This window comes from Carettochelys insculpta, chromosome 1 (genome assembly GCF_033958435.1).
Source record: "Carettochelys insculpta isolate YL-2023 chromosome 1, ASM3395843v1, whole genome shotgun sequence".
Classification (NCBI taxonomy): domain Eukaryota; kingdom Metazoa; phylum Chordata; order Testudines; family Carettochelyidae; genus Carettochelys; species Carettochelys insculpta.
In genome coordinates, this window is record NC_134137.1 from 309,873,135 (window position 1) to 309,900,675 (window position 27,541).

General features: G+C 45.0%; 1 protein-coding gene across 2 annotated transcripts in view; it reads right to left on the minus strand.

Annotated features, from left to right (window-relative positions):
* The window catches only part of TPH2 (tryptophan hydroxylase 2), a 71,136-nt gene that overhangs the window by 11,091 nt on the left and 32,504 nt on the right, over positions 1-27,541 (minus strand). For both annotated transcript variants that reach the window (XM_074984033.1, XM_074984035.1), the window contains exon 8: positions 26,038-26,164. In XM_074984033.1, coding sequence (XP_074840134.1) covers positions 26,038-26,164 — 127 coding nt within the window. The remainder of the gene's footprint in view (positions 1-26,037; positions 26,165-27,541) is intronic.

Below are 27,541 nucleotides of genomic sequence, written 5' to 3' on the forward strand. Positions count from 1 at the left end.
AACAGATTTTGGTTAGCTTAGCAGGCTGTCTTTGGAAAGCCTGTATGCTCTGTGTAACTCATTTAAAGCAAACATATCTAAAGTGACCAGATGGTAAAATAATGTGGGTATCTGCCTACTACTAATGTATGGCAATGTTACACATTAAGACAAACCTTTTAAATGAAAAGCTGATGTTGGGCTACATTTGCCATATGCGACAGCTACAATTTATCAATATATATCTTTTAAGAGGTCTCTGCTAGGAGAGGAGATAGCTCACACAATGCTGCCATCTTCAGTCACTAGTCAGCAGTACATCGTTATCAATGCCACTGAAGATCCAGTGTATTATTATCATCTCTGATCTTGCAGGCTCTGAACAACTGTTCTACCAAGCCTACAGATAATGAAGCCTGCTGATAAAGAAGCTTGATATTAGTCACACAGGGCCACACTTTACAGACCTGAGACATAAAAATATGGGTGCAACTGCACATTTACAGCAGCACGGCTAACTGCTGCGACTGCACAAATGGTATAAATACAAGTGCTGTTTGAGTTACTGAATGAACAAAACATCTCCTGTTGTGAAAAATCACTCAATTTGTGCAAGCAGGCAAGATCACTACAGGCACAAATGCGGCTCCCTGGGTCCAAAGAGACGGCCTCCAGATACTCCAGTCCACGTTCAGCAGCTATGTTCATCTTCCTGCCACACAGCTCCAACCATGTCAATCCCTCCTCCAGCTCCTCCATTAGCTCCCTGCCTTTCTTCAGCAAGGTCAGCCTCACCTTTGGAGAGCTACGCTGTTCGGCTTCAGCCCAAATCCTGGCTCTTGAGGTCAGTGTTCCCTGTAAACGGAGCACTTGGATAGCCACCCACCTAATTAGCAGAGCACCCACAGCCACCCACGGTGGGCAGCTTATGTTTCTTTTGGTGGCTCACAACCACACACACACGGTGCACATAACAATTTATCTCACCCAGGAATGTCTAAAATTGGCAGGAACGCTGCTTGAGGCTCTCCCTCTTGTACCCTATGCTGTGTTGCATATGTCCTTCTACTCACTGGTCCCTGCGTACACTTCTCACGCTCCATCACCCTCCCCAAGCCCCTGCCAGGAATAGCCTGGCTTCTTCCTGCAAGCCCAGTGACTTCACCTCTTTTTGATACCTGCCTCAAAACCCTCCCTCTCTTTCTGTCTGTGTTCCACCACCCCATCTCCATTCTGGTGTCCTCTCCTCCCACTGTCGCCTGCGATAATTTACAATGTAAGAAAATGCACATTCAAACTATAAACAAGCATGCACAAATGTATACTCAAAATACACCAAACAAAACAATCCTCATCAGCTTCCATTGTAAGCAATGCACTTGTTCAATATCCTTTTCCCCTTTCTCTTTAGTTAACTCTTCTCCCTCCTTTCCAAAAAAAGATAAGAGAAGTAAAGACCAAATGCACTGCTAGATATGTTTACGGTAGCAATGATAAATATTAACATGACACGGGGTTACACAGCAGTGTTTAGTGATTACTGGGGACCTGTTCTAGCTCTCATTCAAATAATAGAAAACAGTGCCGTTGACTTCAGTGAGAACTGGAACAAGCCCTGGAGTGCGAGTTAGGCAGGCAGGGAGTTTATTCTGTTAGAGTGCTGTGATTGTGGTTTCCTGGGGGAATGATCAATGCAAACAGCAAGCCACAGGAGCAGCAGAATGACTCACAGAAGTAGAATGTTTATCCTTCTGCATTCCCCTGCTGGTCCTTGAAAAGCCTTTGCTTGAAATTCCACTTTTGACCAAAATCAGCAAAGTGCGAGGATAAGGGAAGGGTCAAAACCTACAGGGTTTAAAAAGCTATTTGAAAACAACGAGCCAGAGAGGTGGTGTTCCGGGCTGTGTCTGCAGCTCCAGTATATAGCAAATCTATAGGTCAGTATGGATTTATTTTTAGATTACTTGTTTAGGCACATGTGGCTTAAGAGTATGAAAAAGAATTGCTAGTACTGCACACGGACAGTGTAAGGTCCTGGAGACTGGTAGCCTCTGTTGACTGACAGGACAGGGACACCAGCAATGAAAGATGCGGCAGAGCTTCTGGCCAATATACCTCAAAGCATGCTTCCGAGGTACCTCTCGCTGAGGAGGGCTCCCAACACACATGCCAATGAGGGCTACTGGGAAAGGATTTTTCATTAAAACTGAAATGGAAGCTTTCACAAAAATGGGAGCTGGGTGCCCAAATTACATTGACTTCCCTTGAGAGTGGGACACCTACCTGGTCTCCTTACCTCTGAAATCATCTCTTACAACATCATTTGATATATTACAGTGTTTTCCCCTGTGGTACGCCAGTTATGTAGTGGTGGCTTCCTCTCTGCTAGGATGTGGGCAGAGGCCACTGATGAATTTCACAAAGCCTGCTGAAGTGTCATCAGAGAGTAATGTCCTTCAATCACTGTTTCAGCTGCTGATTTATGTGAAAAATCTCTCTATCCTATTCCAACAGTTTTCCAGTGGCACAGTGTCAGAAATCAGGGTTCGCACTTAAGTCTTCCATATTGTCCATGACCTTTGATTTTACCACTCCCCAAAAATGCCGAACCAGGAATGGTCCAAGATGATGTTTTAGGGCCCAATCCTGTGTACACTGACCCATGTCAGCAACTTAAGACAAAAATTTTGATGTAATCATTTGTAGGATGCTTCTTTCATGTGTTGATTCTTCCACTTAATCAACTTCATGAGAGGATATTTGCTTGCACTACTCTTAATTCAGAATATCTGATACGTCCAAAAGCACACAAAGGAAAATTCTGGTCTTCTTAATGGACGAGGAGGAAAGCTTAGACTTTTATCTCTAAAACTGCTGATCCGAGGACTGCATGGCTTAGAGAGCAATAGATATACACAATGGAGAAACTTACAAAAATCACTTTATCCAGTTTAAGCCTGAAAGTTATATAAAATTTAATACCTGAACAATTTTCCTACAAATCTTGTTGATTCAAGCATATTTGTGACCTTTCCTGTTAGCTTTCTTCCCCACTGAGCTTTGTTGACTTGACTGTTTGCAAACATCCAGTTTCTCTCAAAGCTTTGAATACGCACCTAAAGTAAATTTTGAATTGCACGTTTGATTAAAATATTCTAAATTTGAAATTCACACTGAGTTAGTTAGTTACATACAACACGTCATCCTATATAGGAAAGAGGAAAAATATGTGACTTATGTAACTAAGTGTTGCAATTTGAATATCAAGCAGTCAAGTCACCTTGGCAGCTCTTTACATAGCAAAAATCTTTGCTTCGAAATTCATGCATAATTTTGAACAAATACCTCAAAGAATTTCACAATGAGCTCATGAATAGTTCACAACAGAATGAGAGGCAAAATTCAATGAATAAATTATTCATCATATATTATTTGTTTAGTTCTGCTAAAAAGAAAAGAGTGACCATGCTCATAGTCTACAGCATTTCTAAATAAGAAAACTAAGCTTGCTTTAATTTTTCAGGGTAGTCAACGTTGGAACATTTTGTGTAGCTCGCTACCTTGAAATGCATTTAGTTTCCCTGAGCTGAAGTTTCCTTCATGGGTTTCAAAGGAAAAATATAAAATCTTCACCAACCTCACACTTTTGCATTTATATATGTTTTCTGACAATGAGTGTGTTTGGAAGCAAATGTCTGTGGACAGAATGTTGAACACATCTGGCAATTGTTCGTGGGCGCATCATGAGGTAGAAGTAATGCAGCATACAGACATCCATACTGTGATACAGTGCATGACTTCATGCAAATCCCTGATTCCGAGGTTTGAAAGGGCCATACTCAGTGACAATATGACCCAAAGGTAGGACTCTTATTTAGCTACCATACCTTCTGACCTGCCGCAATGACAGTATCCTCCATTGACCTCCACACAAAGCCTTCCTAGATTTGGTGCTCCTGGATATCTCAGCATGGAGGGAAGGAACAAAAGAGATTGAGACACCCTCAGACAGAAGGTTGCCTTTACCAGCAGGCAACACAGGCAAGGTTATCATCATAACCAAAGTTTGAGGCTGCCCTAGTTTTGAAAGCAAACTTGTACTCTAGTATACTGACCATTTTTGCATGTAAGAATCCCTGGCTATAACACCACACTTCTTTTCCAGTCAAACATTTGAAATCATTATGCCATTTCCTATGTTCTGCATTAAAACTAGTTCACTGTTGACTTCAACTGTATCCTCTAAATGGTTCCACAATTGCCCTTTCTATCAAAGATCCGTCCATGTCATGGTGTGGTCTTGCACAGTAAAGAGTCAGAGTTTTGAAATTAAAAGGGCAACATTTGAAAAACGATGACCAGGATAGGGAACACCACAGCATCCAGTCCAGCACTGGTGAACTTATAGCTGCTAACTTATTCCTCCACAGAAGTAAGAATAAACCCAAAAAGAGGAGCACATGGGTAAGCATTTCATATATGTACAGATGGTTGCACTGATGGCCACATTTCCTCAGACATATTCATCCTACATCCACACTGACCTTACCCTACTCCGCTCTACTGGAAGTAAGGGGAACAGGTGTGCAAAGGGCTTCAGGCTTCTGCACACCACCGGGGCTGGATGTAAGCACAGCTATTACAGAACTAGAGCCTCCTCTCTCCTCAGACCTTCAGCCCCTGGTCATTAACATCTTGGCTTTAAGTTTTTAAAAGTGTCTAGACCCAAATAGCTGAAGAAAAGGTTGAAAAAATAAACCTAATGAAGCTGCCACTGCAGCATCTGCCTGAGTCCATAGCCAGCCAGAAACGAGCTCTGAGGGGCATGAACAGAAGCACGCAGCTCAATGGGATATTAGCTCCAAGACCCAAGGAGGCCCACAGTGAAGGGGACAGAAGAAGTGTTTATGGCAGGCCTAACCAGCCCAGCCATGCAGATACACCCCAGCTACTGGATCACACATCTGCCATCCTTGCCTCTTGGGAAGCGGGGGTCGGGGAAGAAAGCAAAGCCGTGTGACCACCGAGCTGCTCATCCTGAAGGGGCACTGCTGCCACTTCTTGGGGAGGTGGGAGGGAAGAAGGATCTCCACACTGCTGCTGGGCCTCTCTGGAAGAAGAAGGAAGGGCCATGGAAGGGCCCATTTGTTGCTATGCCTAAGGCTTCAAATGATTTTAAATCAGCTCTGCTCAGCAGAGAAAACTATATCTTGTGTCGTCACCTCATCACCATTCTCTCTTCAAGTGGGGGCAAAGATGCAGAATTAAGACTCTCTGTAATTAGCCGTTAGGCGTTTTGATGTAACAAGGAGCTGCCTGTTAATAGAACAGTTGTATAACAGGATAAATAAATGGCTTTGGCATTTAGGCAGGACAGGATTACTACCATGCAAACAGAAGTGCCCTCAAATGATCAAGTTCAGGCCAGCAGTCATTATTGTTTCCAATGTTACCCAGGAGATGAGGAAGAATCCACTCCACCTCCAGTATATTACTCTGAGCTGCAGTTAGCACATCACAGAACAGTAAGACAAAGAACCTCACACTTTTTCATCCTAATTAAGTGGCAGGTCTGCTGCACAATGTAAAGGCGAGGAGATAAAACCAATGAAAGTCTCTGAGCTGATACTTAGAGCACTTGTTAAAAGTACTGCACTGAAGCCCTAAGGCTTTGCTTCTCTGTCATTTGACTCTTATCTATAGCAGTTCCAAAGACATGGGACTTGAGGTATATTAATTTTTATGGCATTATTACGAATGAATGCAATGCAATAATGAACAGCACTCTTTCCAATTCACTTTACAATGTCTAGCGTGAATTCATATTCAGTGTTCTCTACTGGAGCTGGGATGAGCATATGCTCATTTGTTTTTCAAGCTGTTGCTTGAGTTTTGGCTGTGTAAAGCGGCTCTCACTGTTCACTCAAGAGTGGCAAAATCAGATTTTTCGACATACTCTTTGGGACTCCAAGAGCTAGGATCCACTGAACATCAAGCTCAAACAAATAAGCTAGGTAACATGTCATCTCTGTCCTCCCACAGTTTATGCTGCCTTGCATGCCAGAGTTGATAGAATAGAATACTTCTGCAGCACAGAGGCTCGATTCAGTACATGTTTTTAGGGTTCTGCCATGCCTCTTTTCAAGGACTCTAGGCTGCCAACTTTTTGAATGGTGACTTGACATGACAACAAAAACTTCCATAGCAAAAGCATTCATAATTTAATATAGTATAGCGCTAGGATGGGACCTCAAAAGTGCCTCTCAATGTTTGCATGCACCATGCAGCTTGAAACATACAGCAGAGATGTGGACTCAGATCGGTGAAATCCCATGGACATCAAAATGAAAACAGATTAGAAAGATGGGAAGATTGAAGATTAAAAAGCCTGAGAGGTCACCTTGAAGTTTACTGCCAGCTTGGATTTCCCCTACTTTCTAGTGGTTTATCCAGGTTAATGTTTCAGGAGATGGTGACCTCAGTCCTGTGCTTTGGTGAGCACAGATGACTTTTGTCCCATTTGTATCTCATAGAATCACAGGCCGTGGCTACACTAGCCCCTGCCTTTCAAAAGGGGTATGCTAATGAACCACTTTGGCAGATGTTAATTAGACACTCCATGAATATGCAGCACCTCATTGGCATAATGCCAGATGCTTTCAAAACACACACTGCTCATGTAGACAGGAGCCTTTCATAAGGACCCCCACAGCCACAGTGGATTAGGGTTGGAAGAGACCGTAGGAGTTCATCTAGTCCAACCCTCTGACCAAAGTTGGATGACCCCAACTAAATTATCCCAGCTGGGCTTTTTCAAATCTGGCCTTAAAAATCTTTAAGAATGGAGATTCCACCAACTTCCTAGGTAACACAGTCCAATGATGCACCACCTTCCTAGTGAAACAGATTTCTTTATAACCAACCTCAATCTCTCCCACTGCAACTTCAGACCATTGCTCCTTGTTTTGTCATCTGCCACCACACTGAGAATAGCCTGGCTCCAGCCTGTTTGGAACCCCTCTTCAGGTAGTTGAAGGCAGCTATCAAATCCCCACTCCCTCTTCTCTTCTGCAAACGAAATGAGCCTAGTTCCCTCAGCCTCTTCTCATAAATCACATGCTCTAAACCTATGATCATTTTAATTACCCTCTGCTGGGCTCTTTCCAATTTGTCCGCATCCTTTCTGTAGCAGGCGGCTCAAAACTGGAGGCATTACTGTGACCTCTTTCTCTGTTTTAAAGATGGGCAGCATATTTGCCTTTTTCCAGTTATCCACGACCTCCCCTGATCGTCATGATTTTTCAAAGATAATAGCCAGTGGCTCTGCAATCACATCAGCTAACTCCCTCAGCACCCTGAGATCTGGTCCCCAGGGTCTGTGCACATCCAGCTTTTCTAAATAGTCCTTCACCTGTTTGTTCGTTGCTGAGGGCTGCCCAACTCTTCACAATACCCAGTGCAGCAGCCTGGGAACTGACCTTATCTATTAAGACTAAAGGCAAAAAAATCATTGTGCACTTCAGCTTCTTCCACACAATCAGTCACTAGATTGCTTTCCCCATTCAGTAAGGATCCCATTGCTTTCCCTGACCACCTTCTTGTTCCTAACATACCCACAGAAACCCTTCTTGTTATCCTTCACATCCCTTGCTAGCTGCAACTCAAATTGTGCTGTGGCCTCCTGATTACACCTCTGCATGCTTGAGCAATATTTTTATACTCCTCCCTTGTCATCAGTCCTAGTTTCTATTTCTTGTAAGCTTCCTTTCTGTGTTTAAGTTCACTGAAGATTTCCGTAGAACTCTTTGCCTGCCATATTTGATATTCATTCTGCACAATGAGACGGTTTGTTTGTGGGCTCTCAATCAGGCTTCTATAAAATATAGTCCCCTCTACTGGACTCCTTTCCCCTTCATCTTATCCTCCCAGGGGCTCCACGCCATCATTTCCCTGAAGAAATTAGTCTGCTTTTATGAAGTCAAGGCTCTGTATTCAGCTGTCCTTCCTTGGGTCAGGATCCTGAACTTAACCATCTCATGGTCACCGTGGCTCAGATCATCACACACTTCTACTACCCCTACCAATTATTTTTTGTTTGTGGGCAGCAGGTCAAGAGGAAAAAGACCCCTCGTTTTTCACTCCAGCACTTGCACATGGAAGTTGCCCCCAACACTCTCTGAAAACTTTCTAGATTGTCTGTGAACTGCTGTTTTGCTCTCCCAGCAGATGTCAGGGTAATTCAAAGAAGTGCTGAAGTGTCAAGGAGCCGTTCTGGTCTTTCTATATGCAGGAGTGCCATAAAGGAACAAAACTGGGGAGCAAATTGAGGATAAAGTTTCCCTTAGTCCCTGGGAAGGCTATTCCATAGCCCAGCAAGTGTCATCTTTAGGAAGATTCTACAGATTCACAATAGGCAAAGTCACATCTACCAAAGGAAGCTAGCAGAACCACCTCCCTTAGGAAAGAGTGGGTTTTCTGAGTCACTGGCCTACATCAGTTTCTTCAAGCTGCAGGCTGCTTTAAAAATTATACTTGGCTAATGCACAGCCAGAACCCAAACCTTGCCTTACTGTTACATCAAGGGATGCTCTAGACACATGTGAGGATCACTTGATCTGTTTCCCTAGAGCAGACTGTGCCTTATCAAGCTGCTGGGCCACTTACTACACACAGCAATTGCACTCGAGGGAATGGTGTCAGGAGAGTTACTGAACCTGCTGAGTGCATCCCCTGACATCTCAGCTGAGGGTTAATGGGATTCATGAACATCTGCCTTGGTCAGCAGAGTAACGCCTCACTTATCTGCTAATGAGGAGAAACCACATCCTCAGAATGGGAGCAGCCTTTATGGACTGTGGAGCCCGGAAGGACTGTGAAATTTTTGCAGGCTCTGCAGATGTGGAGGCAAACATCAGGCAGAAGAAAGCCCAGTATATCAAACAAGAATACCATTCAGTCTGTCAAAGCTCTCTGGGTTTTGTGTCCTTCAAGGGAAAACATTGATGTGTTTGATAATTTTCCTTTACTAAAATAAAAAAACCTCAGTTTACAAAAAAGATGATTAATTTCCCAATACATTCAAGTTAATAAAATAAACCCTGCACAATTATCCACCATTTAAAAATCATATTAATCTACGGTATCTATTTATGAAGAGCTCATTCACGAGCCAGATAATGCACCCTTGGGGTTTTTTGAAATCTCAGATTTCAAGGAGTTTTACTGTTGTAATTAAACTTGGAAACTCAATGTTCTTTTTAACCATTTTTATATGAATGCATGTGGAATTTCAGGGACTTTCTGTGGCTCTTGATGCATGTGTCTCACCTGCTTGGAAAAAAATGGAAGACAGAACAAAGGTATAAGTTTTACTCATTTCTAGCTGAAAGACAGCTCAAGGGGGAAATTTTAAGCGTCTTGTTAATTATGTTGCTAAAAACATACCCAAACAAGATATGTTTTTCATAGGCCATTAAAAATCTACCTTGACCATCTCCCAGCTTGCTTTTCAGCAATAGGGGCATGTAAAAAATGTGTCAAATACAGATTAGCTGGCCCTGGTGAGTTGCAATTGAGTTTCCTGTCAGAATTTTGGAAACATATCATATATGATCTGAACATATCCAATAAAGCGCAAGAAAGTTATACTGAGCAAGCACTTGCCATTATAAATACCACAATAATTCACTGCGTTGCCAAAATGGCCTGAACAATACACAGATAACAGAGGCGTATTAAGCTACTCATATGAAAATCACACTGAAGTGATCATTGATTCCACACAGACAGATAAATTAGATCTGTCCTGTACTTTGCCCAAATTAGTTACTAATCATTTACAAATTGCAAACCCCCAAAGTTGAAAGATTAATTTTAGGAAAATATTGTACTAATTGTAGGAAAAAGTGAGAAATTCAAAATGGCTAATTGTATCATTATAATTTTAACTAGAATTATTAGTGAATACATCTTACTGAATGCCATAAGCGTGCCAGTTACACCTACGCAGCAGTGTGGGAAGACTTGCTGGTTGCATCAATTTAACTAATGGAATAGTGGATTTCTCTTGTCCCAGATAGCCATAGGTGTTTGCTTTTCCTCTCATAGCCTCTGCTGAATTAGTACTAACTGAAGTTGACCACTAACAAGAGTCAAGCAGCAAGGAAAGAAGGAGTTAGTGAGTAGGTAATGGAAGAGAGGGAGAGGTGAAAAAGGCTACTTTGTGCATTGGCTAAAAGAAGAAAGAGTTGCCTTAGAGCAAAAGTTCTCTATGTCCAATTCATCCATTGGAAAAACCCACATGCTTGCACTGCATTTTGGGCAATAGATTGCAAAGTTAATAATGCACAGTCAAATTCTACATGTATGGAATCATACTGACTTATGGAGCTGCATGCATAAAAATGAAAACAGAATTTGGCACAAAGGTCCAAACCCACTGAAGTCACTGGTAAAGCATGCATTCAGTTACATGGTGGGACAGTTAGGCTCATCAATGTTTACTCAAGTGATTCTTAACTACTGAATATGATTGATCACCCAAAAAAATCTCAGCTAAAAATTCGGAAGAGTATATTTCACATAGCATGTTGGTGTCATTTGATATTAAGATGACAACAGATATTAGAACCAGTTCAAAAGCTGTAGCACTAAGTAGTTAAGTCTCAGGTATAGCTGGCTTCTTTCAGATACCAACCGTTGTCTAACTTCTTTCATTCAAACATGATGTCCAGCCATGTACTGGATGAGAGAATCAGTTTGGTACATTCTGATGTGTCCAGTCTTGCTCAGACAGTGGTTAAACAAGTGCACAATTGTTGTGAATACTAAAATGAGCAACTTTTCCTTTTAGGAATAAAATAAAACTACTTACACAGCTGTGTAGAAACCTGGTTTTTCACTCTTTCTACAAAAATTTGACACCCATGCTCATTTTAGCGGACACAACTATGTTTATTCCAGTTGGTGACAATTACTTACTGAAAGATTCCAAACAATGATGTTAAGTGAGGTTTGCAGACTTAACTTTGCTCTTTATTGATTCTGTACCTTAGAAAAAATTGTAACAAAAATCCCTGGCAAAGCTCCATGGATGGGCAGAGGAGGCCCATGTAGTGGTAATATGTATGAAAGAGCCTTACTTCCAAGGTGACATATAGATTTCTTACTGATTGACTAAATGAAAGATGTGCCTATGAATGTTCTGCTCCAGCCAATCTTTTCATAGAATATATACAAGCACAGAAAAAGTAGGCTTGGATCTGTTGTTAATGGGGTTAATAAATGTTGCAGTGTTAATAGCAAAGGGACCCTGGGCCACTATCTACTTAATCTCCCACTTTGTCTTATACCTATGCACTGCTGCAGTAAGACCTCAGTTATTTGCACTAATGACTCTGGCTAACGATCGTTGTGAGTAACTGAATCTTGCAGATTTAGCAAGTAAGTATACAAACAATAAAAAAAGCAAATATGCTGCGTCACACAATGGCTACGTCTACACGAGCCCCAAACTTCGAGATGGCCACGCAAATGGCCATTTCGAAGTTTACTAATGAAGCGCTGAAATGCATATTCAACGCTTCATTAGCATGCGGGCGGCCACGGCACTTTGAAATTGACGCGGCTTGCCGCCGCGCGTCTCATCCAGATGGAGCTCCTTTTCGAAAGGACCCCACCTACTTCGAAGTCCCTTATTCCTTATTCAGTGCTTCATTAGTAAACTTTAAAATGGCCATTTGCGTGGCCATTTCGAAGTTTGGGGCTCGTGTAGACACGGCCAATGTGCTTTTCTCACTTACTTTGACATATGTAGTTGCAACTGATAGGCATTTTTAACATACTGGTAAATGTCCTGTATTATATGTTACACTAATTAAGTGACTTGGATGTTCGCAGTACTTATTTGAACGTGCACAATACTGGGACTGAAGGCAAAATTTACAAAATAGCAGTGTAAACATGTATTACATTTTCACAGAGCTCACTCTTTTGCTTTCAACATGTACAAGGGGCCTTAATAGGCTATGGTATCATCAATGTTGCCATGACATGACGCTCTATACCCTTCTCATCACCAGGCCCAAGTGGAAGCATGGCTCTGCTCTCCCAGCAGCTGACAGACAAAAGAATCTAGATGAAATCTAACAGAGGCTGAAAAATTCAGGAGTGCTTCTTGTTGACAGGGAAGGGGAGTGTTTTAGAGAAGGACTTAACCAGCCCAGTGCTCTTTCCCTCAGTTGAGAGTCTATCAATTGTTTCATATGCTAAATTCTTACTAGAATCCTCTTTGCTTATGGATTACAAGAGGGCTATTTGGACAGAATGACGGTCAGAGATTATCCAATAGACAACCTTTCCTTTAGGCACACGGCAGCCATGACTGTGTTAGTTCAACACTACCTGGCTGTAATCCATCCTCCATAAGGAAGGAAGCTCCACAGCACATACAGTGCACCAGCTTCCCAACTGGAAGAGGTGAGGTCGGCACTCTACACTGATTGCACGTTCACGTCCGAGTCAGACTCAACTGTGGTGCATAACAGTGTCCCAAAAACCTCCGGCTCCATGACATGGCACATAAATTGGGCAGAAACACTCAGAAGCCAGTCCAGTGAACTTAGGAAGACAGGGGAGGGAGTTTTACCTCGGAGAAATCACTCCTGCCAGAAATCCATCAGACCCTGACGCTGCCCACATTCAGACAATGAGGACAAATGAGCTCCATTTTGTTCACGCCTCCCCTAATGACAGTTAGCTCCCACTTCCCTTGGTAAGTGCTCATTGCTGGCATTTCCTGCTTTTGTGTTGCTGATATATTTATAAGATATGATGTACACCTCGTACATTCAGGGAGTGTCTGCTGGTCTAAATTATACAAAGCCTACCCAGCTGGTAGGGTAATGTCCGAGATGAACAAACAACATTGCAAAACTCTCCCTTTGGAAATGCATGCACAAAGGGGCACCCTGGTCTCTTGTTCAGAGCACTGGGCTGTGATCCAGGATGCCTAACTTCTAATCTCAGCTCTGCCACTGATTTGCTGTATGACTCTGACCTTCTGTGTGCCTGTTTCCCTTCCCACACATAGTCATCTTGCCTATCCAGACTGTTCAAGACAAGAATTGTCTATTATTATGTGTTTTACACCATTTAGCAGTCTCATCTGGAACCTCTAAATCAGGGGCAGGCAAGCTACGCCCACAGGCCAGATCCAGCATGCCAAGTCTTTTAATCCAGCCTGCAGCCCACCCCTACATCAGGGAGCAGAAGTGTGCAAAGCAGGCAGCTGTTCCCTGGGGCCCTCTGCACTGCAGAAGGGTAGAGCTTTGCTTCTCTCCTCACCCCACAGCAAAATTTCTCAGCTCCCACTAGCAGGATTCTGGCCAGTTGAAGCTGAGAGATTTTGCTGGAGCCACGGGCAGTGCCCAAAGACCTTCCCCCGGGCAGTGCACCAAAGCCATGTGGAACAGCCAGCGGACTGAGAGTGTTGGCAGGCAGGGAAACCTGCCTGAGTGTGCCACTGGCCAGAAGCTACTTAAGTAAGGCTGTCCCAGCCAGTCCCAACCTTCATCCCAGACCCTGCACTCAGATTGAAGTGACATTAGAGGAGGTTTTGGAATTAATTGATAAGCTGAATAGTAACAAGTCTCCAGGACCAGACAGCATTCACCCAAGGGTTCTGAAAGAACTCAAATGTGAAATTGCGGAGTTATTAACAGTGGTTTGTAACCTATCCTTTAAATCCACTTCGGTACCAAATGACTGGAAGACGGCCAATATAACACCAATATTTAAAAAAGGCTCTAGAGGAGATCCTGGCAATTATAGACCGATAAGTTTAACATCAGTACCAGGCAAATTAGTAGAAACACTAGTAAAGAGTAAAATTGCAAGGCACATAGAAGAGCACGAATTGTTGGGCAAAAGTCAGCATGGTTTCTGCAGAGGGAAGTCGTGTCTAACTGATCTATTAGAATTCTTTGAAGGGGTTAATAAACATGCGGACAAGGGGCACCCAGTGGACATAATATACCTAGATTTCCAGAAAGCCTTTGACACGGTCCCACACCAAAGGCTTTTATGTAAATTAGGTGGTCATGGGATAGGAGGAAAGGTCCTTTCATGGATCGGGAATTGGTTAAAAGACAGAAAACAAAGGGTGGGAATAAATGGTAAATTTTCACAATGGAGGAGGGTAACTAGTGGTGTTCCCCAGGGGTCAGTCCTGGGACCGATCCTGTTCAACTTGTTCATCAATGATCTAGAAAATGAGGTAAGCAGTGAGGTGGCAAAGTTTGCAGATGACACCAAGTTGTTCAGGACAGTCAAAAGCAAAAGGGATTGTGAAGAACTACAAAAAGATCTCAGCAAACGGAGTGATTGGGCAGCAAAATGGCAAATGAAATTTAATGTGGGTAAGTGTAAGGTGATGCATGTTGGAAGAAATAACCCAAATTACACGTACTACATGATGGGGTCAAATTTAGCTACGACAGATCAGGAAAGGGATCTTGGAGTTATAGTGGATAGTTCTCTGAAGACATCCACGCAGTGTGCAGCGGCAGTTAGTAAGGCAAATAGGATGTTAGGAATTATTAAAAAAGGGATCAATAATAAGACAAAAGATATCATACTTCCCCTATATAAAACTATGGTACGCCCACATCTCGAGTACTGCGTGCAGATGTGGTCTCCTCACCTCAAAAAAGATATATTGGCATTAGAAAAGGTTCAGAAAAGGGCAACTAAGATGATTAGGGGCTTGGAACGGGTCCCATATGGGGAGAGGCTAGAGAGACTGGGACTTTTCAGTTTGGAAAAAAGGCGATTAAGGGGCGATATGATAGAGGTATATAAAATCATGAATGGTGTGGAGAAAGTGAATATAGAAAAATTATTTATCTTTTCCCATAATACAAGAACTAGGGGACACCAAATGAAATTGATGGGTAGTAGGTTCAAAACTAATAAAAGGAAATTTTGCTTCACACAGCGCACAGTCAACCTGTAGAACTCCTTGCCCGAGGAGGCTGTGAAGGCCAGGACTCTATTAGGGTTTAAAAAAGAGCTTGATAAATTTTTGCAGGTTAGGTCCATAAATGGCTATTAGCCAGGGATAAAGTATGGTGCCCTAGCCTTCAGAACAAGGGCAGGAGATGGATGGCAGGAGATAAATCACTTGATCATTGTCTTCTGTTCTCCTTCTCTGGGGCACCTGGCATTGGCCACCGTCGGCAGATGGGATGCTGGGCTCGATGGACCTTTGGTCTGACCCAGTATGGCCGTTCTTATGTTCTTATGCACTCCCTCTGTAGAAAAGTGCAGCCCTTGACCACTTCCCAAAATCTTGGCGTGGCTCCCCCATCAAAAATTATTGCCCTCTGATGATCGAATTGCTACTGTAATATTAATAAGGCAGAGGCATGGAATAGATCAGGAGAAAATACATTTTTTGGCAGGAAGGATCATATTCCACTCTGATATTCTCTTGCGGTTCCTACTAACACAACCGTATGAGTATTTGTGTGGCTCACAGAACTGCTAGGAGAGAACTGAATGCTGAGGTACATGGTTGCATTTTTTAAATCTCTGCCAATCTTCATTCCGACCTGGTGGTCAATAAAATGTACATATAATATAAAAATAGCAACAGACAGAGAATCTTTCAATTAATAAAACAGTTAAGCATTTTTCCTTAATGTAACCCACTAACCCAGTAGCTAATATGGTTGTTGTGGTGAGCGCCTGAAATTTTTATGCACAGTCATGCAACTGCAGCCCACTGGTAGCTCTCACTGCATGTCCTTCTTTCTACATAACTATACGGAGTTTACAAAAGATACTGTTCGTGATTCTTTGTTAGCACGATTCCTGCTCTTTCACCTAAAGAGAAAATAAATGAACAAACAAACAAAAATTCTTTGTCAAAATGCACTGGCCCCTTTTAGTTTGTTTATCTGAGCTTCAAGCTATGTCAGGTAACCAGTGCTGAAGCGGTAGATGTTCATTATTTCTGCGTGCACTTAAATCCCACAATATGTCACTCAGCTATTTTGTTAGGGTATGGGTTTTTTTGTTACCACTCTAGCCGAGCACAGTTGCTGTATTACTGAACTGCCCGCAAGGATTGTGACTGCAAAATCTGTACTCTCCTAACGCTAAGGACATTTCTCCTGAAAATAAATAGCCAGGATATTCAAACGTTTTGTCAAATCCAGGCCACTCTCCTATTAATCTGTAATGTAAAAATATGTTACTTTTGTGGTTGTAAATTTACACTTGCAGTACAACAATTCACTACACAATTTCTATTATTTGACCACTTTTGCAATTATAAACACTATCCAGACAACTATTACAATACACGGCTAAGCTTCCATGTAGCCTGTACATTATTGGTGTTCTAAACCTTTTTTGTGAGTTTTTAACTATTTAGGGACTGGATTTTCAAAAAGCAGTATCTCATTTTTGCAGGAACATTTTTATATTTATAATGACACCCAAATTGTGATCTGCACTTAATTTTCAAGTAGCCCTCTTCTGCATCTACCATACCTTAAAACCTCCACAAACAAACCTGTGTCTTACAGCTGGACCCCTATAACAACTACATGAATTTGATTGCAGGCTTGGGGACTAAGCCGCCAAACATATAAATGAAATTATGCACATGATCAGCCTATAAAATTAGTAATTGTGGGTGAATAATTGTGCCTGAAAACTGGAAGTTGATTCAACAATCAGGCTATCAATCTGAACAACTGCTCGAGAACATCACAGAAATCTTTATTGCTTAACATCAAAACAATAAATAATGCTTCTATTCCTTCTCTTCACTTTGAATGATATTTTAGAAAGCATAAATGCTTTATTTCCACATACAGAGCGTGTCCTGCCAGGACTGACCTACTTAGTTTATAAGCTAGCTAAAGCAGAAACCATGTCTTTTTAAATGTTTCACAATATACGTTTACCCTGCACCCTAACAACAAAACAAACAAAAACAAACAAAACAAACAGCAGTGGCACAGTTAACCACCACAGCTGCCAGGCTTGGCACAGGTGATTTCTTCACATGTGGAATAATTTCTCCACGTACATCACAGAACAGCAGAAGAGCTTTTCTGAAGCTCTTCCTGCTGCCCTGAAGCTACAGAAACCAATTCCACAAGGAGTAGTAGCTCATGGACAGGGCCCTATCAAATTCATGCTCCATTTTAGTCAATTTCACAGTCCTAGGATTTTAAAAATCGTAAATGTCATTATTTCAGCTATTTAAAGCTGAAATTTTACAATGTTGTAATTGTGGGGACCTGACCCACATAGGAGATGTGGGAGGGTCACAAGGTGACTGTAGTGAGGGTTACAGTACCCTACACCTACTTCTGTCCACCTGGTAGAGGGAGGTAGCTGCGGTCCAGGAGCATGGTCTGGTATTGTATTACCACCCTTACTTCTGCTCTGCTGCCTTCAGAGGTGGAGCCTTGATAAGCATCTGACACTCTCCAGCCACCCAACTCTGAAGACAGCGCAGCTGTAAGGGTAAACTGCCCATAAATATCCTTATGGTTCCCTTGCAACTCTTTTGGGTCACAACCTCCCAGTCTGAGAAACCCTGGTCTCCCACAATGAAATATTTATGGTATAGGTACAAGCACACAAAATACCACATTCCGTAGTGAGAGATCAGATTTCATGGCCGAAAATTTAGGAGGGTCCTATTCACCAAACCACATAGCAGTTGATCCACCAGGCTTGCCTCCTGCATAGAATCGAGAAGCCATTTCTCCCCTCTCCAGCGGAGCCACACCAGCTCCACGGCACTGCATGGGCCCTCTATGTGCAAAGGAGCCAGCAGGATTTGGCTTTCTGGGAAAATGGGATACCTCCATTTCGAAACCTGACACAAGCCAAATAAAATATAAGCTGGGTTGAACTCTGAACACTATTTGTGATCAAATCCCAAACCACTTTGGAATGGTTTTCTTTGGCAGAGGAATAAATACTGAGAGTCATTTTTATTTCAAATTCTTCTTGCAATTCCTTGTTTCACTATTCATAGGTGTTCTTGGAAGCAAGATCTCTCAAAGAAACAACTTCACTTTTTCCTTGTGATGCACATTTTTACTGTGCTCGTCCCTGGCAATAAATTTGTGTGAATAGCTTGCTTTCACTGATCAGTGGAGTTTTTTTGAAGGCTGCAGCAGTCTGACTGGCCCATGGAAATTCTAGTATATTGAGTTAGTTGTTTCACAGTGAAAGTGGCAGCTGCTCAGCTTTTAACCCTCTCTCAGCTGTAAGAGTGAATGAGGATCTTCTAAAAACGGAGCTAATACTCCAGCTATGCCTGTAGGCAGAATAGTTCAGGCACACGCTATGCAAGCCTACTGAAACAGCAGTAACAGGTCAACCCATATGTCTGCAATGGTGCCATTTTTCCTGTCCTCAACTGGTACAGTGGGCAGGGTCCTGAATTCTGTGCCTACTCTTCAGTCTGAGCAAGAGCTAAGATGAAGCCAACTAATTAAAATAATTGTAGCTCTACAATAAGGAAAAGCAAATGGACCAACCCAATAGACCACTTAGTCTAGCCTCACTAAGGCCATTTCTACACATGGCACTTTTTCTGGAAGAAGATCTTCTAGAAGAGCACATCTACACATCAAACTGGATTCCGAAAGAGCCACCCCTTCTTCCGGAAGAGTGCATCTACATATGCACTGGCACACTTCTGGAAGAGCAGGGCAGGAAACAATACAGATGGGGTCGCACATCCAGGGAGCCCTTCCAAGGCCGCTGGCCACACGGCCCCTTAAAGGGACCCACCAAAACAGCCCCTCCCTGTAAACGCTGCCGAGGTCAGCCACATCTGTGCACAGCAAGCCAGACCCAGGTCTCTGTCCAGTGCCTGCTGACCAGCAGGCATGGACCTCCAGCAGCTGCAGGACAGCAGGCTTGCCCTCACCCGCATGCTAGCCATCCTCCTGGCCACCATCCTCAGCCTCCTGTGGAGGCAGAGGCCCAGCCCTGGGGGTCCTGCACCCCCACCTCCCCTGCTGGGCCCCCTCCAACCAGTCCAGAGCATCTGGACCCATGCCACCAGCATGGGCTGGTGGGACAGGGTCATCATGGGGGAGTGCGACAAGGACTGCTGGCTGCAGAACCTGCAGATGAAGAAAGACCTTCCTCGAGACCTGCAGCTGGCTCTCCCCCATGCTACGATGCCAGGATACCTGGATGAGGCCCGCCCTCTCCCCAGAGAAGCACATGGCCATCACCATCTGGAAACTGGCCACCCCGGACAGCTACCAATCCATCAGGCAGCAGTTTGCAGTGGGCACATCCGCCATTGGGGCCCATCATCCTCCAGGTAAGCCCTGCCCAAACCCTGCCCCACTGGCAGGAGGGAGGGGGCCACGGGCTTGGGGGACCCCAGGCACTGATTGGGAAGCAGCAGGGACAGTGGGGTGGGCAGGCTTAGCCCAGAAGGGACACCATATGGCTGCTGCTGCGCTGATGGAGGGGTCCCTCAGCAGCGAGGGCCTGGTAGAGAGGGAGGGGGTGGAAGGGAAGAGGGGCAGGGACCCCTCTGCGTATGCCCACAAGTGCGCCCATTCCCCTGCAGGTCATGAGGGCTATCAACCACGTGCTAGTGCGATGGCTGGTGAGCACTGGCGACCTGGATGCAGTCGCCCAGGGCTTCGCTGCACTCAGGTTCCCCCCGTGCTTCGGGGCGATCGACGGGATGCATGTCTCCATCAGGGCCCTGGACCACAGTGGCAGCCGATACATCAACCACAAGGGGTAACACTCCATCATTTTCCAGGCGGTGGTGGACGCCCATGGGAAGTCCACAGACATTTATGTTGGCTGGCCAGGCAGGGCACATGACGTGCAGATCCTGTGGAATTCTGCCTGTTCCGCAGGATGGAGGGCAAGACATTTGTGCCCTGGCGGGACCGCGCTACCACAGACATCATGATGCCTCTCTGCCTTTTGGGCGACCCGACGTACCCACTCCAGTCCTGGTCGATGCACCCATACGCGGGCCACCTCACGCCCTCCCAGGAGCTGTTTAATGCGCTGCTCACACGGGCCTGGTATCCTGTCAAGTGTGCTTTTCGCCGTTTGAAGGTGTGGTTCAGGTGTCTCCTCATGCACTCGATGTGGAGAAGGAGAACGTCCCGCAGGTCGTGGCCGCCTGCTGTGTGCTCCACAACCTCATTGAGGCACGTGAGGGGACCCTGCCCCAGGGTTGGATGGCGGAGCTGGCCCTCCACTACCAGCAGCACGTTGCGGCCCCCAACAGGTGGCTCAACCGTGACGAGCTCCAGATCCGGGAGGCGCTTCAGGAGGCATTCAGCCAAGGGGACTAGTAACCCCCACACCCCTCCCCACAGGCCCCCCTACGCACACCCCCATGCACACACCCTACACACCCCCAACCCTCCCCCACAATAATCAAGGACACAGGGGGGTGCAGAAAGCTAACATGTATTTAGCCCTCAACCTATAACAATCGTGAGCAATGTAAATAATAAATGGTGAATAATAAAAGTAACGACAAAAACCTGATAGGGAGCGCACTATATACATGGGGGTAAGGGGGCAGGGGCACTTAAACTTGGACAGGGACAGGGGCAGGAATGGTGGGGGGCCCTAATCAAGGGACGGGGTGGAAGGCCACCCTGTGGGGCACTGCTGGAGTCAGAACCACCAGAAAGTAGGGCCGGTCAGCACCTGGCCCAGCCTCAGCGGAGGGGCTGAAGGGGGGCGGGTTGTGGCTCAGACAACCCTCTACGGGGCCCACCGTGGCCACAAGACAAGCTGTGAGGTCCCTCAGTGCAGCATCGGGCAGGTCCAGGGGCAGCAGGGTGGCCAGGACCTCAGGGTCATGGGCTGGGGGCACGGAAGCAGCTGGAGGGGCCAGCGGGCGGGCCAGCAGGGGGGACTGTAGGGGAGACAGCAGTGGGGGCCTTGGTGGGGCCTCGGGGGCAAACCTCCAGGGGGACTGTGGGGGAGCAGCTGGGGGAGGCTGGCCCACTTGGGCCCCACACACAGTGCGGAACACCCTCACCACCTCTCCCCATGTATCCCGCCTCCACTGAAGCTTGGCCTCGCCAAGGGCCAGCCATCTTTCGGCAAAAGAATGTTTTAGTGGTGGAGGGCAGCCGTGTAGGCCGCAACCTGCTCCTCATGGTGGCTGCGTCGGGTCCAGCACACCAGTGGCCACCTTACAGAGGGGGCTGGTGCGGGCCCAGCTGGTGGGCTGCTGGGTCCTCCGGCCTGGGTGGGGCTGGCAGGCCCCAAGCTCCTCGTCCGGCTGCCCCAGCACTCGGATGGTACTGCTGTTGAAAGAGAGGTTGGGGGTGGGGTGGGGCGTCAGTGCCACATCTGGGACCTGGGTGGCAGGGCCCCAGTCTCCCCGGCTGGTTACCCGCTCCATGGACCCACAGGACGGGCATATGCCAGGGAAGGCCGCTGTGTGAGCCTGTGCACACTTGCTGCGGTGGCCACTGGGATATGATGCTGGGGCCAGGGCACTATCCACGGTGATCCACCCTGGAGACAGGCTTGTGGGCTGGTAGGGGGCTCGGCCGTGGGGGGTTCTGGATGCAGCTATGCTGCCCGGGGTGGGCCTCAGCATGCTCAGGTGGCACTCCGTGGGAGAGGGAGCCGGGTGCTACTCGCAGGTATGGGTGCATCCAGGGCCCTGACCAGGGATGGGCTTTAGGGCCCGGGGCTGGGGCCCAGGTGTCCCTCTTGCCCTACTGTGCTTTTCCTCTGTGCGCACTTACCCAAGATGGCCTCATATATGTCAGGTGATGCCTGACTGGAAGGGGCCCAGCTGCTGGCGGTGAAGAGCACCATGATGATGAGGGACCTGTCTGTGGAATCCTCATCAGATGGGACATCCACAGTGGCGGGTCCCTCGTCCTCTTCCTCCTCTGGTGTAGCAGAGGGCTCGGGCACAGCTGTCTCCACAGTGGCACAGAGTGGGGAGGTGTCATCCACAGCCAGGAGGTCCCGAAGCTCCCAGTAGAAGGGGCAGCTGGCAGGGGCACAGCCGGATCTGCAGGCGCTATCCCGGGCCCCTATGTACCCCTGCCGCAGCTCCTTCACCTTGCGCCTGACTTGCTCCGGTGTCCAGGAGGGGTGGCCATGGGCAGCCAGGCCCTGGGCGAGGCGGGTGAATGCCGGGGCATTCCTCTGGTACCCGCTGGTGTCCCAGAGGACCTTCTCATCGCGCCAGAGCCCCAGGAGGTCCTGGAGCTCTGGCTCAGTCCAAGAGGGGGGTCCTCCATTTTGGAGCCGGTCGGGGTCTTGGCTGCCCTCATCCTGGTTCTTGGGGCTCCCCATGGCAGTGTGGGGTGCTGGCCTGCTGACCATCCCTGCAGGTCGGGACTCGCTGGGCACTGCGGGGCCTCGGGGGAGTGTGGCAGGCAGCCCTGCATGTGCTGCCTGTCTCACACTCTCAGCTTCCTGCCACGGGGTCTCCGGGTCCATGCAGCCTTTAAAGGCTGCAAGGACCTGGAGACCACAGAGGCCCGCTGGGGGGTGTCTAGAGTGGCCTGCTCTCCAGCAGGCTGCCACCATGGAGGACTGCTTCTTTCGGAATAAGCAGTCTGGGAACATCTACACGTCTTCTTCTGGAAGAAGATTCTTCCAGAAGAAGGTCCTCTTCCTGATGCTGAAGCGGAATACAGAATCTGGAAGAGGGGGCTCCTTCTTCCGGAAGAAATCCAAAAGAGCATCTTGCATGTGTAGACGTTCCTCAGATCTTCCAGAAGAAGGCACTGTTCTTCCGGAAGATCTTGCCTGTGTAGAAACGGCCGAAGAAATTAAAGAATGCTCATTTTTAACATGCATACAAATGTTGTTTTGTATGTACATATGTTTGTAACACATATATAGAGAGACAAATAATGGTTCACATTACAAAAAGAGTGACTACATCACTAGCCTCATTTTCTGTTCAGTAGAGAGTAAATCATTTATGATTGCTTGAAATTAATTTATGAAACTTCCTCATATTTAACTCCTCCAGTTTCAGAAACAATTCACTTCAGAAGTTCTCTATACACAGGCCATCAAAATCAGTTGGGTTCCACTATGCTGTATTATCAAATTGCTAAACTAACAATTAGAAAGGAAGAGGGAAAGGTGACACAAATTTTCACCTCAGGAGACTTCAAGGTTTGAATGCAATTTTACGTATGACACAACCAGACAAAAGTTTCATGTTGTCATTTAGTCTCTTATGGCCAGGCCCTCACCTGAACAGATCTTTTAACAAACCTGGGGAAAAGTGGGGAGCAATACCTGTATTAACTATGCCACCTTTGTCTGTTCTGGAGTACTAACAGTCAACACTTTCCATCCAGTTTATGTACATAAAAATAAAATTAGGTCAGCAAATTAGAAACACGAGGCTGATCATAGTGCTCCAAACAGTAAAATAGGCTGTGTTAGTGGTTTCTGTTTTTAACTATGCTTTAGGTGCTAGGCATTTGCTTTTTATGCTGCTTCGCTCTTGTGGAAAATTTATTGGTTTCCTCCCTCTCTAGGACTTTTTCCAGAGAAAATCCACTCTGAACAATGACTGTAAAAAATGACCTATTGGGCTTCTTCCTATATTTATTTTTTTCTCCAGGATTCATAATACAAATATGCTTGGTTTATGGATAAAGAGGCTTTTTCTAGCAGGTAGAGCTTCAAACTCCACCTGTGAGCAAAGTTAAGCTGAGGTCTTGACTTCTCATGCATCACCACTGCTAATAAAGGTTCAACAGTGAAAACCATTTCACACTGACACCTGTAAAATATCAGTCTTTAAAATATGCTTTCAATCACATTGGTGCAGTGTCACTGCCTTTAATGGGCATGCATTGGAAAGTAGCTAACTGGAACTTAGCGAACAATTCTGTTGATTTACAAGAAATAGAATCCCACTCCCACCTCTCTCAGCTATGTTACCACTGCAGGATGAATGGGACTAAAAATAAAATCAATAACTTATTTTGCTTGTAATACACACAAAGAGTAGATCTGCTGAGTAAGAAGGTGACATTTTTGAACAGTTGCTTTTCAGAGCAGAACCTCACTTTAAGGTCATGGAAACTATTATTAGGCAATAACCTGCAATAAATTCCCCCCTTTCTGATCTAAAATGCTGAGTTTTTCCTCCTCTCTTCCTAAAATTATTCTCCCTCCCAGTGACTTCTCAGCTGTCTTATCTTTCGAAACAGGTTGTGATAATGGGTTACTTGCTTCAGCATGTTACTCCAGGCACATTAATATTCATGGTCTAGGTCAGTCTGGCTATTTCAGTATTTACTTTGAAGATGCCTAGGGGAATCTCATTCTGTTTTCTGACTTAGATCATTGGCTGATATTCTGCAGATCACTTTGTTTTCATATGTTTAACCGAGGGTGGAAATGAGGTAGAGTTTTGTTGCAAGAGTCAATTAATAGCAACTTGGATACAATTTAATGGATAAAAGTAAAACTGTTTCTCTGCTTCTCCATGCTGACAAGATATAAAAGGCACTACTTTTTCCACCTGGCCTCATATAACCTCCCACATCCTGACCCTACACACTATCTTGATGTTTGGATGTGGAAAGATTTTCTTCCCTACATTGGAAACGAGAAGACGATTTTTACAAGCTACAGAAAGAGTGTGGTATTGGTCTTTTTGTTGTGATCATGTCCTCATGATGTTTCCCAGCACACCTGTTCAGCAGTGACCGTGACACTACCCCAGGTCAGTAGAAGAGCGTTCATGCTCAAGCAGCTAGTATCAAAGGAAATGCTTCATATTTTGAGGCACTCTGCCACTGCCTTAGGTAACGGATTCAGTGATGTAACCCCACTTGATGATCAAGTTGCTAGACTGACTGTCTCCATTGTGGAGTCAATTAAGGCCCACCATACCATCCAGGGTTGATTTGTACTGAGTGATAGGTGCTCAGATGGTAGGAGCTGGAGCACACAGTCTACTCTCGTTTGCCATAACTGACCCCATGTCTGTTTGGATGATAATTTAAGGGGTATACTTAAGGCCAGAAAACTCTACCATGACTTCAATAGACGCAGCACTGATGTTACCATTCTACCACTTTCCCATTTCTTACTACTGTGTTGCTAATACACAAAAGGAAGGTATCAACGACCAGAACTTGCATTCAAGCCTGGAGACCAAGAATTCTCCTTGGCACTATCTGTTCTCTCCATAAACAATGAAGGATTGACAGCTTCTGAAGAGGCAATGATTGCTAAATGGTATTGGTGTATCCCTAGCCACTCCTCCCTCTGGCATGTCACCCTTCTCAAGAGTATTAAAGCCCAGGTCCTGATCTTTTGTAGCCATTGCATATCCTGTAGGACTCAGGGTATTATTTCCATTTGCCTCTCTAAATTCTAATGTGGTATTTACCGTCTTCCTATTTAGATATTAAAATATTCATGTTTGTTGAATTATTTGAAGAATATTGCTTACAAAATTATTGATTGCATGTGTTTTATAAAGATAAAAATGAAGGGCAAACTACAACGTGGATCAAATCACCTTGTTATTAGACATGCTCTAGCGAGAACAGCAGCAAGGCCACATTCATCTCCACTTCATTAGCCCACCATACACTATATTATATTGACCACCTTCAAAACAGATCACAAAGAGGGAGACTATGGCACCACTCAGGGCCACATCAGCTCCCATATGCATGCACAGCTCCCACTGAGGAGAGCTTGGAGCCAAACACACACACAAAGGAAGACATTCTCTCTAAAAATGTCTTGGTTGCATTGTTTGCAGAGCCTGGAATAGGAATAATCAGTCTTAATTAAACCATGAAATGAGGTGGTGCAATACAGAAATATCAGAGTGTTATAAAGCATCCAGTGACCATTGGCTTGTTCCATTCCTATTTATGACAATGGGAAAACATCCAATGACTACAGCAGCAGCCATATAAGGCCTCATCATTGTGATAGCAGCTATTATTAGAAAACATAGCATAAGTCAGGGAAAAGATATAGCAATTGACTCACAGTGGCTAGTTTCTGAACTTCGTCATCAGATGCTCCCAGTGAGGCCAGTCCTATTTCTTGTGAAAACTGGGCAAACTTGGGATCTGCAAGTAGAGGCACGTGCCCCAGGAGTTCATGGCATGTATCTCTGATAGGAATTACAAGGAGAAGAGAATGTTACACATACAGAAATAGCATTTGCTTTGGTACAAGCCATTCTGTGCACGGTCACTGTTCTTCAAACACATATACGTTCCATTGACATTCTTACTGTTAAATATTTATATTGCAGTATCCACACTCCTCAAATGCATACCACTTTTATACATCACTGCATGTTTTTTAAAAAAATAGATGAAATTGTTTGTTATATTAGCATCACACCTCAGATCCCCGGTCCTAGCACAGGTCCATTTTGTGTTAGGCACTGCACGAACTTAGAATAAAGCAGCAACCCCAGCCCCAGAGAGCTTACAATGTGACTGTTGATTATTCCCACCTGTCCTTAAACTTCACCAATTGCTATCCAGTTGTCAGGTAGAGTCTGAGCACCGTGTAGCTTGGCCACGAGGGCAGCAAAGACCTAATTGCTCAAAGGAAAAAAAAAAACAGAGAGGAAGCCGTGCTAGTCTATACGCTATCAAAACAGAAGGCAGTCAAGTAGCACCTAATAAACTATTTTGCTAGTCTTTGAAGTGCTACTTGACTGCTTTTTGTTTTGAAAGGAAAAGAACATCAGCTTCACCCACTGATACAACTTTTACCAATTCTGCCCAAGTGGAATGAACCCAGGACTCCAAAAATAGTAAGTCTCAACTCTCTTGGATTCAGCTCTCTGTCTCTGTGTTTTGAAAAACTGGGCCATGAAATTGTCCTGTCCATCTGTATCCTTTTGTTGGCACATGCACACAAACATCAAGATCTCATAATGAAATCTGACCCAGAAAACATAATGGGCCAGATTCACAGCCTGTTCTGTGCCAGTAGTGGCAGAAACCTCTCTTAACTGGATATGTGAGGAGTCTTCAAACCCACTTAGGGAACCTTCAGGTGGTACAGAACTGCCCTCAGAGCCCCTACCTCAGCTGCAGCACAGGTAGTCCCTGTCTGTTCGTGTTGTAACAATCTCATCTGCTGAAATGGCTTCAAATTGTTCTGTTAAGTGAGGGAAATGTACTGGCATGGGGTTGGTTCCAGGATTAAGGGCTTTAAGTCATCTCTGCCCCCTTCTTCAGTTTTGCACTAAGAACAGCTTAGCCAAAGCAGAGAAACTAGCCCATTTCTAAAAGCTTGGCAGCTGTTCAGCCATGGACCTTTTGCAAACCATAACTGGATGTACAATATTAGTCACACCAAAATAAGAAGACAGGCCCTCAAACAAAGAAAGTGTGTGTATAGCAGCTAAGAAAGCTCTTATGCAGTTCTGAGAATGTTCAGTATATTTGTTTCCAAAAAAATAATGGACCATGGTAGTAAAGTTCAACTTAAAATCTAATCTGATGTTTCCTTTCCTTTTGTGTCTTTA